Consider the following 12,565-nt stretch of genomic DNA (forward strand, 5'->3'; position numbering starts at 1 on the left):
TTCAAGCTGAAATATAACCTCCATGGAGGCATGGCTCCATGGAGCCACTGAGTGGCTCAGTTGGTTAAGCAGCCAACTCTTGATTTTGGATCAGGTCATGATCTCAGGGTCCTAGGATCAAGCCCCACATCCGGGCTCTGCGCTTCAGTATTTTCCCTCTCCCTTTGCCCCTCTCCCCACTGCACACACTCTCTCTCTCACTTTCTCAAATAAATAAATAAACCTTTTTTTAAAAGGGCATTAATAAAAATTAGAGCCGGAAGAAGGCAGACTCCAAAACAAAAGATTTTAGAGGAAAAAGAGGACTTCATAGAATAAATGATGATAGAGAGTTTGAAAAATCTTGAGAACAAGATAAAAGCAAATAATGCAAGAAAAAATGGTAGGCAATTTTTAATTTCAGAGAAAACAAAAAAGGAAATGCATAAAAGGAAACACAATCATAATATATTACTCTTACGTAAACATTGGTTTTAAATTAACTAAAAAACAGAGCTAGGTAGATGAGAGAAAGAAGTTGGAGGAATATATAAGAACCAAGTTCTCATCTACCATTATAGGAAGTCATAATTTCTAAAGTACGTAGTATAAGCATATTATTTAAAAATATGGAGGTAAAAAAGGAAAATAACCAAATATCTGGCCTATTTGCACTTTACTTTTTTATAACAAATGTGATTTATTTGTAGCTTGGTTTTACTTCATTAACAACATAAAATAACTGAATTATAATGGCCCATGTGATACTTGTCTCCTACTCCTCTACCCCTATTTCCATAACACATAATATATGACTGACCAGCCAATATCTTTAACAATTCTTGGTGGAGTGGCCAATTAAAAATGGGGTGAAGGGGCACCTGGGTGGCTCAGTCGTTAAACGTCTGCCTTTGGCTCAGGTCATGGTCCCCGGGGTTCTGGGATCGAGCCCCACATTGGGCTCCCTGCTCAGTGGGAAGCCTGCTTCTCCCTCTCCCGCTCCCCCTGCTTGTGTTCCCTCTCTCACTGTGTCTCTCTCTCTCAAATAAATAAATAAAATCTTTAAAAAAAAATGGGGTGAAGATGTCTTGTTGGTGGAGTTATAGAATTTTGCACTAGAAGCAGATTTAGAAATTATATAGTCCAGGGCTTCGCAAATTGGTGTTCCACGGATTACTGCTTCTTGTAATATTAATAGCATGCTGCAAAAAGTGTTTGGGGCTCAAATAAACTTGGGTAATCCCACGTTTAAAAAAATTAATCAGGTATCTTTACTGTAGGAATTCTTGGAGGCTTTATTGTTAATACACACTGGGAATCCCACAAAAGCAATTTATTATGTAGTGTCTCTCAGACTCATTTGTTTCATGAATTAAACCCCTACTAATATCTCTAGTAATGAGTGGTTTCTGGAGCATTCTTTAGAAAACACTGATCTAGTCTACTACCCTCATTTTACAAATGGGGAAAGAGAGGCTCTCTAGAGCCTGTTCAAGTCTGGATGGCAGGGGAACTAGAAAGAAGGGCTTCGGGATTCTGGAGCACTTGAACAACTCTGGCCTATGTTTTCTCAGCCTTTCATCACGTACCTGAATTATTTCAAATATCTTTATTTGAACTTTACATATCTTTATTTTTTTTAAAGATTTTATTTATTTATTTGACAGAGAGAGAGACAGTGAGAGAGGGAACACAGGCAGGGGGAATGGTAGAGGGAGAAGCGGGCTTCCCGCAGAGCAGGGAGCCCGATGCGGGGCTCCATCCCAAGACTCTGGGATCATGACCTGAGCTGAAGGCAGATGCTTAACGACTGAGCCACCCAGGTGCCCCTGAACTTTATATATCTTTAAAGATTTTCTGATCCCTAAGGAACTTAGGAAGCGAACCCAAGTGTCGGTTGGAGCTCAAGCCATAAAGTCCCAGGACAGGAGCTAAAGATAGTCCCAACATGGGACGCCTGGGTGGCTCAGTCATTAAGCGTCTGCCTTCGGCTCAGGTCATGATCCCAGGGTCCTGGGATCGAGTCCTACATTGGGCTCCTTGCTCAGTGAGGAGCCTGCTTCTCCCTCTCCCTCTGCTTGTGCTCTCTCTCTCTGACAAATAAATAAATAAAAATCTTTAAAAAAAAAAAAGAAAGAAAGAAAGAAAGTCCCAACAGGCATTGAAGACTGAGTTTTGGTGGCAAAGTAACCCCAAATTAAGCAATGGCAATGTGAATAGACAACTCACATTTGTACAGTGTTTTCCAATAATAAATGCTTTCACAACATCATCTCATTTGATTCTCATAACAATCTAATGAGAAAGGACAATGGTGAAATTCTTATCTCCATTTTATGGAAGAGGAAATGGACTCTCAGAGAGTTAAATGCCTTGCCTGTGTTATATAGCAAGTGAATGGCAGAGTTGGGCTTACATTAGGGCTCTTATCAATGTATCATACAAACTGGGCAAATTTTGACTGAGTATCAATTAACTCTTCCATGAAACATCCAAGCTGCTCCTACTGGCTCACTTAAAAACAAACAGATCAATTCTCAAAGTGCTCATGGGTGGTAGCAGAAACAACAACCCAGTTACTAGAACTTCAAGGTCCTATTTGGGTTCAGTATAGTAATACCACCCATAAGCTATGCTGCTGGAAGGAGGAGGTCTTAAAAAGTTCCCACTGTAAGGGGCACCTGGTTGGCTCGGTAGGTTAAGCGGCTGACTCTTGATATCAGGTCCTGGTCTTGGGGTCATGAGTTCAAGCCCCATGTTAGGCTCTGCTAGCGTAGAGCCCAGTTAAAAAAAAAAGTTGGGGCACCTGGGTGACTCAGTCGGTTGCTAAACCGTTGGTTTCGGATCAGGTCATGACCTCAGAGTTGTGAGATTGAGCCCTGCATCAGGCTCCGTGCTCAGCACAGAGTCTGCTTAAGTTTCTCCCTCTCTCTCTGCCCAGACACCACTACCTGCCCCCATGCTCTCTCTGTGTCTCTCAAATAAATAAATAAATCTTAAAAAAAAAAAGTTCCCACTGGGGAGGCAGCATATCTAGTGTTACCAACAAGGAGTCAAATAGACTTCGGTTTGAATCCTGGCTCTACCACTTACTTACCCTATGACTTTATTCACTATTGTAACTCTCTGTGCTTCACTTCTTCACCTATATTGAAAAGCTAATGTAAAGAATTAGAGGGAAAACATAGTGTCATAGTTATGAGTGTAAACTCTGTAACTGTACTACCTGGGTTTGAATCTCAGCCCTACTTCTCATTAGCCATCTGAATGGCTTCAGATAAGTCACTTAACATCTTAGAACTTGTTTTCACACATGTAAACTGAGGAAAACAGTGCATTCTCGGTTGTTGTATGAAATATTTGTTAAGCATTTGAGCATAGTGTCTGACACCACTGGGGAATGTCATCAAAAAGAAGTGACCACTGATTTACCTGACTAACCCATAAGCTGGATCCTGGCACTAGGAGACTTCTTACCCCTTCCATATCCTTGGAATGTGGGTTCCATTTGCCTTTCCTGCTCCCAGAGGCTACTCCAAGGACATAGCCTTGCAATGTGGTGATGTGGTATTGAAAACACCTGCACAGTACTGAGCCCGCTTAGGACCTTTTTACAAACTTTTAAGATTTGGAGGGCAAGTGCAGTGATCCACTCATCTTGCTGCTGCCCAAAACAAGCTTTGTATGTAAGTTCTCTTTGCTTATTAAAACTGCCACCTACCAACCTGGAGTGGCCTGCCGCTTTCTTCAGTCTCTCCCTGCCCTCAGTTTATGCGAGCCGGTTTCAGATTACACCTGGGAAACTCCAGAAAGGACTGTGAACCAACAGGTTCTATAGCTCAAAGATAACGATGACAACCGTGGTCCTAGTAGTGAACAACTCCATAACCACTTTGTCCCAAAGCAAAATGAAAAAGAATGCTACTCAGTCCTGTTTGCTTCCATTTACCCTCTCCCCTCTTTTCTCTCCAACTACAAGCAAAGAATACTAGACTAGAAATCAGGACACTTGGCTCTGAATGTCACACTAGTTAAATGATTTTAGGGAAGTCATTTCACTCACTTGAGGTATTTTTCCTCATCTGAGATTAAATTAATGATACTTTATTTACTCTGCCAGGTTGTTTTAAGCATCAAATAAGTTCATAGATTTTAAAGTACTTTGTGAACTATGAAACACTATATAAATGTGAGGGGTAACTTTTTATCTGTCACAGACTTCAAGATAGATGTTTTTACCAGTAAAAAGCAACTTTATCTCCAAGTTTTTTCTCGTGGACAATTCGATCCAGCACGTTGTAGCAGATGTTAGTAGTTGCTCCTTTCATCCACTCGATGAAGATTTTCCCTTTAGTCACATCAAAATTGTACTGGAGGAATGGGCCAGGACATGAGGTCTTCCAGTAAAATTCCTTGGCAATGTCTCCCCAAAACTCTGCAACAGAAAGGGAAACCCAGACATCACTAAGATTCTCAGACATATTTATCCTCAGATAGCTTTACCAGTCTATGACAGGAACAAGTTACAACTTCTCTGCCCTGTACTCTAGGACCCACTACCTAGATCCCTCCTCTACCTGTCTAATCTTTAGATTACTAACTAACTTAGATCTTAGATTACTAACTAACCTACTACTTTCCTAACCCACCTTCTATTCCCATGAACTGAATCTTGACTCAAATTTCTTCCTTCCCTCCTCAAAACTGCCATTCCATTTTTCATCATCTATTCAAATCATAGCCACCCAGTGCTATCACAATGCTTAGCATATTGTGGTCAATCAGTAAATTTTTTAACAAATTAATTAGTGAAAGGAAGAAATCCTTTACCCACAGAGTCTTCCGATATACATAATATCTTTCTCTTAATTTGTTCATTCGCTCTCGGCAATGATTTAATGAGTACCTCTTTCTCCTACTACATCTTGCCCAAGTGTTGCTTGCTATGTGCCAAATGTCACTTTAAGCTCTTTATATGTATTATCTCATTTAGTCTTTTTTTTAAAAGATTTTATTTATTTATTTGACAGAGAGAGACACAGCAAGAAAGGGAACACAAAGGGAGTGGGAGAGGGAGAAGCAGGCTTCCCGCCGAGCAGGGAGCCCAATGTGGGGCTCGATCCCAGGAGCCTGGGATCATGATCTGAACCGAAGGCAGACGCTTAACAACTGAGCCACCCAGGCACTCCTATCTCATTTAGTCTTTACCATAACCATGAGAGGTAGGCTTCATTTTCATTCTCCTCTCGTTGGTTTAAAAAGCAAGGCTCAGAGAAGTTAAATAACTTGCCCTAGGTTATACAGTTACTAAGTAAAGATGTGAACTGCCCTGAGGAAGACATTTTTGCTAAAATCTAAAAGATGAATAAGAGTTTTTCTCCACTTCCCCACCAGGAACAGAGTACCATGGGATAGAAAGGAACCAAGGGTATGTGTTAAGAGGAACTCCTTGAGGCTGACGTACTAAGAATAAGAGAAAGAATAGCAGGAATTGGTACATAAATTGCGCAGATCATGCAATCCTTCTGGGCATGATAAGGAATTTGATAGTTATCCTACGAGGAATGGAAAGTCGTTGTAGGATTTCAAGGAGAGGGACATGATCAGATAATAATCTTTTTTTTTTAAAGATTTTACTTATTTATTTGAGACAGAGAAAATGAGAGCCAGAGAGCACGAGAGTGAAGAGGGTCAGAGGGAGAAGCAGACTCCCCACTGAGCAGGGAACCTGATGTGGGACTCGATCCCGGGACTCCAGGATCATGACCTGAGCCGAAGGCAGTCGCTTAACCAACTGAGCCACCCAGGCGTCCCAGATTAATAATCTTAAAATATTCGCCTGGCTACTCCAGAGAAAATGTATTCAACAGGTAAAACATGTAATTGCAGAGCACTTAGGATACTGTCAGTACAGGATCAGGAGCTAGAAGGGAAGGGAGAGACACACTTAGAATCATAACAATGAAAGGAACTTTAGAGATTATCACCCCTTCATTTCACCAGTAACAAACCAAATTCACAAAGGTAAAGTGACTTGCTCAAGGTTATATGATTCAGTTTATACAACAGTTGAAAAGATAAGACTAACACATGAAATACTTTAGAATGTGCAAGACAGAATATAGTTGAAAGCTAAATCATATGGTGTACAACTTGCAATCAATTCAAGAAATCCAAATTAAGTCATTCCCAAGGTGCCATTATATACCTATAAAACTAACAAAGATTAAAAAATAAAAAGATAAATCCAGTGCCAGAGTGGTACTGTAAAAGAGATATTCTTATATGATAATGGCATTGCAAGAAATTGTCATAATCTTACTGGATAGCAGGTGATGACTGACTAGAGCCATAACATTTTTTATACCCTTTCATCTGCTAACTCAATTTTGGGGAACACACTATAAGAAAAAAATTCCAAAGAAAAAATGAAGTGATAACTAAAGAGATATTTATAGTAACACTATTTATAACAGTGAAATTGGAAACAACCCAAGAGTCCAACAAATAAAAAAAAAAAAAAACACCTGATGAAAACTAGTAATACTAGTAGTAATACAAAAGAATACTAAATGGCCACTAAAGAGAGAGCAAATGGGAGATGGCATTTCAGTGAATGCCATTCCTGTACCAGGCACTGGGCTAATCTCACTGAATCTTTTTGTCAAAAAGATTTTATTTTTTTTTAAACTACGGTTACTTTATTTTTTTTAAGATTTTATTTTATTTGACAGAGAGATAGAGAGAGAGTACAAGTGGGCAGAGTGGCAGGCAGAGGGAGAGGGAGAAGCAGGCTTTCCACCGAGCAGGGAGCCGGACGTGGGGCTTGATCCCAGGACCCCAGGATCATGACCTGAGCCGAAGGAAGCCGCTTAACCGACTAAGCCACCCAGGTGCCCCCAAAAGATTTTACTTTTAAGTAATCTCTGCATGCAAGGTGGGTCTCAAACTCAAAACACCGAGATCAAGAGTCACATGCTCTACTGACTGAGCCAGCCAGACGCTCCTCACTGAATCTTTTCTTTCATATTAAAACACTCAAAACTGAAGTATTTTTATTTTATGCACAATGAGTTAACATTAAAGTAGGTATCCTGGATATCTGCAGTTAAGGTAGGTATCTTGGATGACCCAAAGAAGCTTACTTAATCCAACTAAATGAAGCCTATATCCTTGGTGTACTGACGGGAACACTGCCCATATTGAGGCTGTATTGCCCAATCAGACCATGCTGTTTTCAGCATAGGCAGCAAGAAGAACCCTGGCCAAACTTTCTAAGATGGCTCCAGGAGAGCTGCTGGTACCCATCTTGCTCTCTCGGATGCAACGAGGCAAAGGGCCTCATTAAATTTTTATATGGCCCTATGAAGTACACATTAATTATCCTAATTTTATAGATAAGAAAACTAAAGCTCAGGAAACAGAGGAAACTCTCCCAAGGACCACACAGCTAGAAACCAGTCTACAAAATCACATCTGTTGTTACAACTACATCGAGTACATGTATATACTCAAAAATATTTTTACGTGATAAGAGTAGGCATAGATTATGTAAAAGTATTTAGGAATCACATTTATATGTATCAATAAGGATGAAGAAAACTGAGTTTAATAATCGCTTAGTTTTGTTCTGTTTTGGTAGGGGTGTTGAAATCTGGATGTTTTGTTGACACACATTTTAAGTACAAAAGAAGTTCAGAAGATTAAAAGATGAGCATGGACTGGATGATCAGGGAATGCTGGGTGAAACTGGTGGAGTTTGACCAGGTAGAGAGGAGCAGAAGGAAATGGGCAAAGGCAAGGAGATGGGAAAGAAACCTTTGTGTATCCAGTATATCAAGGAGAATGACTTCTCTAAAATAAAGGGTAGGGTAGGGAATAGTGGGAGTTAAGAACAGAGAAGTGGGGTGGAGCTAGTTATACAGGCCTTGAAAGAAAGGCAAAATTTTAATTTGAAATTGGAGGAAATAGAGAACTATTGGAAGATTTTGAAGTGACATATGAAAGCAGTGTTTCCAAGATATCAATCTAATAGTGTTTATTTTAGATAACCCTATGAGAGAGATTGAAGGTGGGTGAGACCACAGGACAGGAGAATCAATTAGGAGTCTGCTTCCTTGAATTAAAAGGTTCTGTGGGAATGGAAGAAAAGGTAATCAGAGACATTTTGAAAGAGTATTGAACAGAATTTGGTGAAAGGCGGACTGTGGGGTCAGTGAAGAGGAAGAGTACAGCTATCAGGAGTACAGATTCTGTGGTCAAGACTACCTTAGTTCAAATCCCAGGTCCACTGCTTTGTGGCTTTGTGACCTCGTACAAGTTAGTTAACCTCCCTACGCTTCAGTTTTCTTTGTATAATGGGGATAACAGTCTCTACATCAAACAAACAGGATTTGTGCTCAGTAAGCGATAAACAATCTTAAATGAGATATATGGATAGAAAAGATCTATCTCTGGTTGACAGATCTTATTAGAGGAGAGGATGATGCAAGAGATTTAGTTTGGGATACTGCCATTGACAGGGATTAGAAAATTAAGGGGAGAGCAGATTTGGGAGGGAAAATTGGTAAGTCCCCAGTCACAGTCATGTTAAATATGGTATAACATCAAGGTGTGTGAATAAAATGGTCTACAGAACTATGAAATTTGGGACCAGGGCATAAGTGGGATCCTGGGCCCAGGGCTAAATATACAGACGTTATTATTGTAGAATTAGATATAAAACAGATGAACTCATGATGAGGAAAAATATAGAGAAGGAAGAGAAAAGAAAACAGGTCTGAGGATTCAAACTTGGACACTGCCTGTAACAATGAACCACTCTACACTTGACTCAATCCTGTCTTGCATTACTTAGTAATCACTTTGTCCATGTTGTTCTTTTTTTTTTTAAAGATTTTATTTATTTATTTGAGAGAGAGAATGAGATAGAGAGAGAGCATGAGAGGGGAGAGGGTCAGAGAGGGAGAAGCAGACTCCCCGCTGAGCAGGGAGCCCGATGCGGGACTCGATCCCAGGACCCTGGGATCATGACCTCAGCCGAAGGCAGTCGCTTAACCAACTGAGCCACCCAGGCGCCCTGTCCATGTTGTTCTTATTGTTATCAAACCAACCACCATTTATTGAATGCCTATGGTGCATCAGGTACTCTACAATGCACACTTATCACCTGCTCTGGACCTCAAAGAAACCTAGAAGCAAGTATTATTAGCTGTATCTTACAGATGACAAAAAGGAATCTCAGACAGATTTAAAACTCTGCTTAAGACGGTGCAGTGAATGAGTGGTAGAGCCAGGGTCTAAATCTAGATTTTTCTGGGTTTGATTCATTGTCCATGCTTATCCCATAATGCTGCCTCCCAATTCAGGTACAGTTTTGACCCCTTATGCAGACTGAGGACAAGAGAAAAGAATTTTCCTTACACATTATTAAAGACATGGGCCTATCAATCAGAATTTCTGAGTTATTACAATCCCAGTCTAACTTTTTTTTTTTTTTAAACGTGGCATTTTAGTGACTTCCACTGGGATTTCTGAAACATGAAAAAGAGACCTGGGACTCCGTTACTAATTTGGGGGACCGCAGGATGGGAACCAGACCGGTTACTGACCCTCAACAGTGGAGACTAAGACACAAAGTAAAAGGTGTCAGGAGGTAACGGCTGATTTGCGCGAAAGGGAGCAAAGTTTTATGGCTCTCCTCCCCTCAAGGCGCCCCTTCACCTCTGAGAACCCATCCTTTCACATTAGGAATTCTCCTTTTCTCATGGAACTTTCACTATCCTTAAGGAAGCCCCATCTCCTCACGAAACCCCCAAGTCGCCGAGGAACTCTCCAACTGCTAGGGAACCCTCATCTCCACACAGAACCCTCCTTCTCCCCACAGAACCCCCCACATTCTCCCGGAACTCCTTTTCCATCTCCTCCAAGAACCTCCCCATCTCTTCACAGACCCTTCAACCTCCCAAGGGAAACCCCAACTCCGCCGAGGAACCCAGATCTCCTCACGAAACCCTCGTTCCCCACGCCACGTGCCCAATTCCTCACTCGTCTGGAAACCCCCCCGGTCTCTCTTCTTTGACCCCGCCCAGGGCCGCCCGGGCCCGGCCTCACCTCGCGGCTGCTCCACTGAGCGTCGGTGCAGCTCGCGGTAGCGCTGCAGCGACCGGACGTGCGCTGAACGGCTGACCTCGGGTGGCGGAGACCAACTCCGCACCCGGTTCCGGGCTCCAGCCTCTTCCCGCTCCGCGCTCCTGCTGCCGCTCCGGCCCCGCTCCTCCGGAAGCCCCATCGCGTCAAGTTCCGAGCGCGGTAGCAGCCTTCACTGTCGCTCCGGGCACCCAGGCGGGGAAAACAGGCTGGCCCAGGGGCGGGGCCTTACGGGAGGAGGAGAGACAGGGCGGGAGGAGGCGTGGCGTAGGCGGACCCGGCGGTGAACGGCCCGGAGGGGCGGAGCCACGCCCGATGGGAGCGGGACCAGGGTTAGCAAAGACAGACCGGGAAAAGTCGAGTATTGCTTGAGGGTTGGGGGCGGAGCTGACTGCGGAAGGGGTGGGGCCGTAGAGTGAGCGCAGAAGGGGCGGGGCCAGGCGTGACAAGAGAGGATCGACTCTTGGAGGGGAGGGGCCAAGCGTGACAGTAGAAGAGGTGGGCCCTCTCCTGTCATGGAGTGACGGGGAGTGGCGAGGCTCGATGTGACAGGAGAGGAGGCTGGATCATGGAGTGACCGTGGTCGGGTGGGGTCTTGGAGTGATAGATGAGAAGTTGGGTTAGGGCGGGGCTCGAGCGGGAAAGAACTGGGCAACCGAGAGGAGTTGGATCAGGCCCATAATGGAGCCGCCCCGGGATCTGATTGCACAAGCCTGTCACCAAACCGAGTTGGAAAGCCAGGTGGAGTAGGGTCCTTTGTAACACCCTTCCCCTCAGAACTATTCCCCAATTCTGAGTAAACCCCTCCCTTCTGTCCCCAGGAAAAACTCCTCCCACGACGCTGAGGGCACAGCCTGGGGACAGGTTGCCCTCTGCTAACCTTGGGACCAGCTCAGATTTTCTCCCACCCCTGAAGTTATGTCTTCACTCTCCCTACCTCCACAAATTTCCATCCAGATCTACAGTACAAGACTCCAGTGAAGACTAGGAGGCCCTTCAGTTCTTTGCTAATAAACCCACCTCCTCATTACACAAATGGTAAACTCAGGGGAAAGGAAAGAATTTATGCAAGGTCACAGAGAAAACAACAACCAGGTTAGGGCCAAACCTAGGTCTCCTGACTCTCCTTCATCAGGCTGAAGGTAACATTTGTAAAATACTAAAGTCTATGCATGATAGGAAAAATTGCTCACACCCTTCTTTCCTTCACAGTCTCTTGATTTCACCAAGAAACCCCTCTCACCCGCCACAACTGGGTTCAATTACTTCTGGCTTCCCTCCAGCCCTTCCACTCCAGAAAGGAGAGGCCAGGAAGGAACCTCCATCTTCCACTTGCACTTAATACCAAGAAGGGTCCACCCACCCCCATTAATTCACAGAATAGGTTATCAAAGCAGGACATCTCCTTAGATAGCTAACTCCAAGAGTGATTCTGAGGGTCAAAGCAGGCAGTCCCAACCTCCTGAAGCCTACACAGGGCTTGTGACCCCATCTGGCCCAGGCTTTCTTCCCACCTTCTCCCTTGTTCTTTGTGCAGCTAACCACAAGCCCAGACACCCTAAACTGAAAAAACAAAAAAACTCTCCATGGTCAGACCTATTATCCAGATCCTACCCAATCCTGAAGGGAGAGTCTCAGGGCTCTGAAGAAGTACAGACCTCATGGAGTGGGCATGGACCCCACTGAGGAGAAAGATATTTCATCGAGAAGGTACTAACTGCACTGAAGGGGCACACACTATACTGAAGGTAGTCCATTAAGGGTGCTCCATTAAGGGAGCACAGATCTTGCTGAGGGATCTCAGATCTCAGTGAAGGGCTGTGGACCCTGCTAATAGGACATAACTGACATTGAAGGTCTCTGATTCTACTGAGGGGACATGGACTTCTTCCTAGGAGATACAGAAAATATAGACTTTACTAAAGAACCATGGACCCCACTGAGAGGACTCAAACCCCACTAAGGGGCCTCTCACTACACTGAGGAAATGGACACCACTGAAGGAGCACTGACCTCATTTAGTGGAGACAGGCCCTACGTGTGTTGGGGGTGGTCAGACTTCACTGAAGCATAACAAGCCCTACAGACCTCACTGAGGAACCTCTCTGTAGGGAGGAAGGCACAGGCAATGGGCACACCGTCCTAATATAGACAGTCATTCTCCTCCCTTTCCTCCGCTCCTCAGGCCCCAGGTCTGGGCAGCCCTCTCCTTCCTCTCTTCTCTCCCCAAGCCCTCTCCTGAGTCCTGAAGCTGTTCTCGATGCACTGATGCCTCCTGCTGTCTACAGGTGGCACTGCAGCTGCTGGGCCCATAATAGGTTTTCTTTTCTTTTCTTTTTTTTGTTATATTAATCACCATACATTACATCATTAGTTTTTGATGTAGTGTTCCGTGATTCATTGTTTGTGTATAATACCCAGTGCTCCATGCAGTACG

The 12,565-nt window shown here is 43.7% G+C and overlaps 1 protein-coding gene across 2 annotated transcripts in view; it reads right to left on the reverse strand.

The window, feature by feature from the left end:
- ACSS2 (acyl-CoA synthetase short chain family member 2) overlaps nucleotides 1-10,342 on the reverse strand; it is a 46,400-nt gene extending 36,058 nt beyond the window's left edge. The window contains exons 1-2 of one of the 2 annotated variants that reach the window (XM_025875794.2): nucleotides 10,093-10,342; nucleotides 4,219-4,414 (exon numbers count right to left, since the gene is read on the reverse strand). In XM_025875794.2, the coding sequence (XP_025731579.1) occupies nucleotides 4,219-4,414; nucleotides 10,093-10,270 (374 nt within the window). In that variant the 5' untranslated portion in view covers nucleotides 10,271-10,342. The remainder of the gene's footprint in view (nucleotides 1-4,218; nucleotides 4,415-10,092) is intronic. The other variant, XM_025875796.2, reaches the window with a different exon arrangement.
- Nucleotides 10,343-12,565: the final 2,223 nt, after the last annotated feature.

This window comes from Callorhinus ursinus, unplaced genomic scaffold (genome assembly GCF_003265705.2).
Source record: "Callorhinus ursinus isolate GAN/ISIS: 27379988/994484 unplaced genomic scaffold, GSC_fseal_2.0 scaffold38, whole genome shotgun sequence".
Taxonomy (NCBI): domain Eukaryota; kingdom Metazoa; phylum Chordata; class Mammalia; order Carnivora; family Otariidae; genus Callorhinus; species Callorhinus ursinus.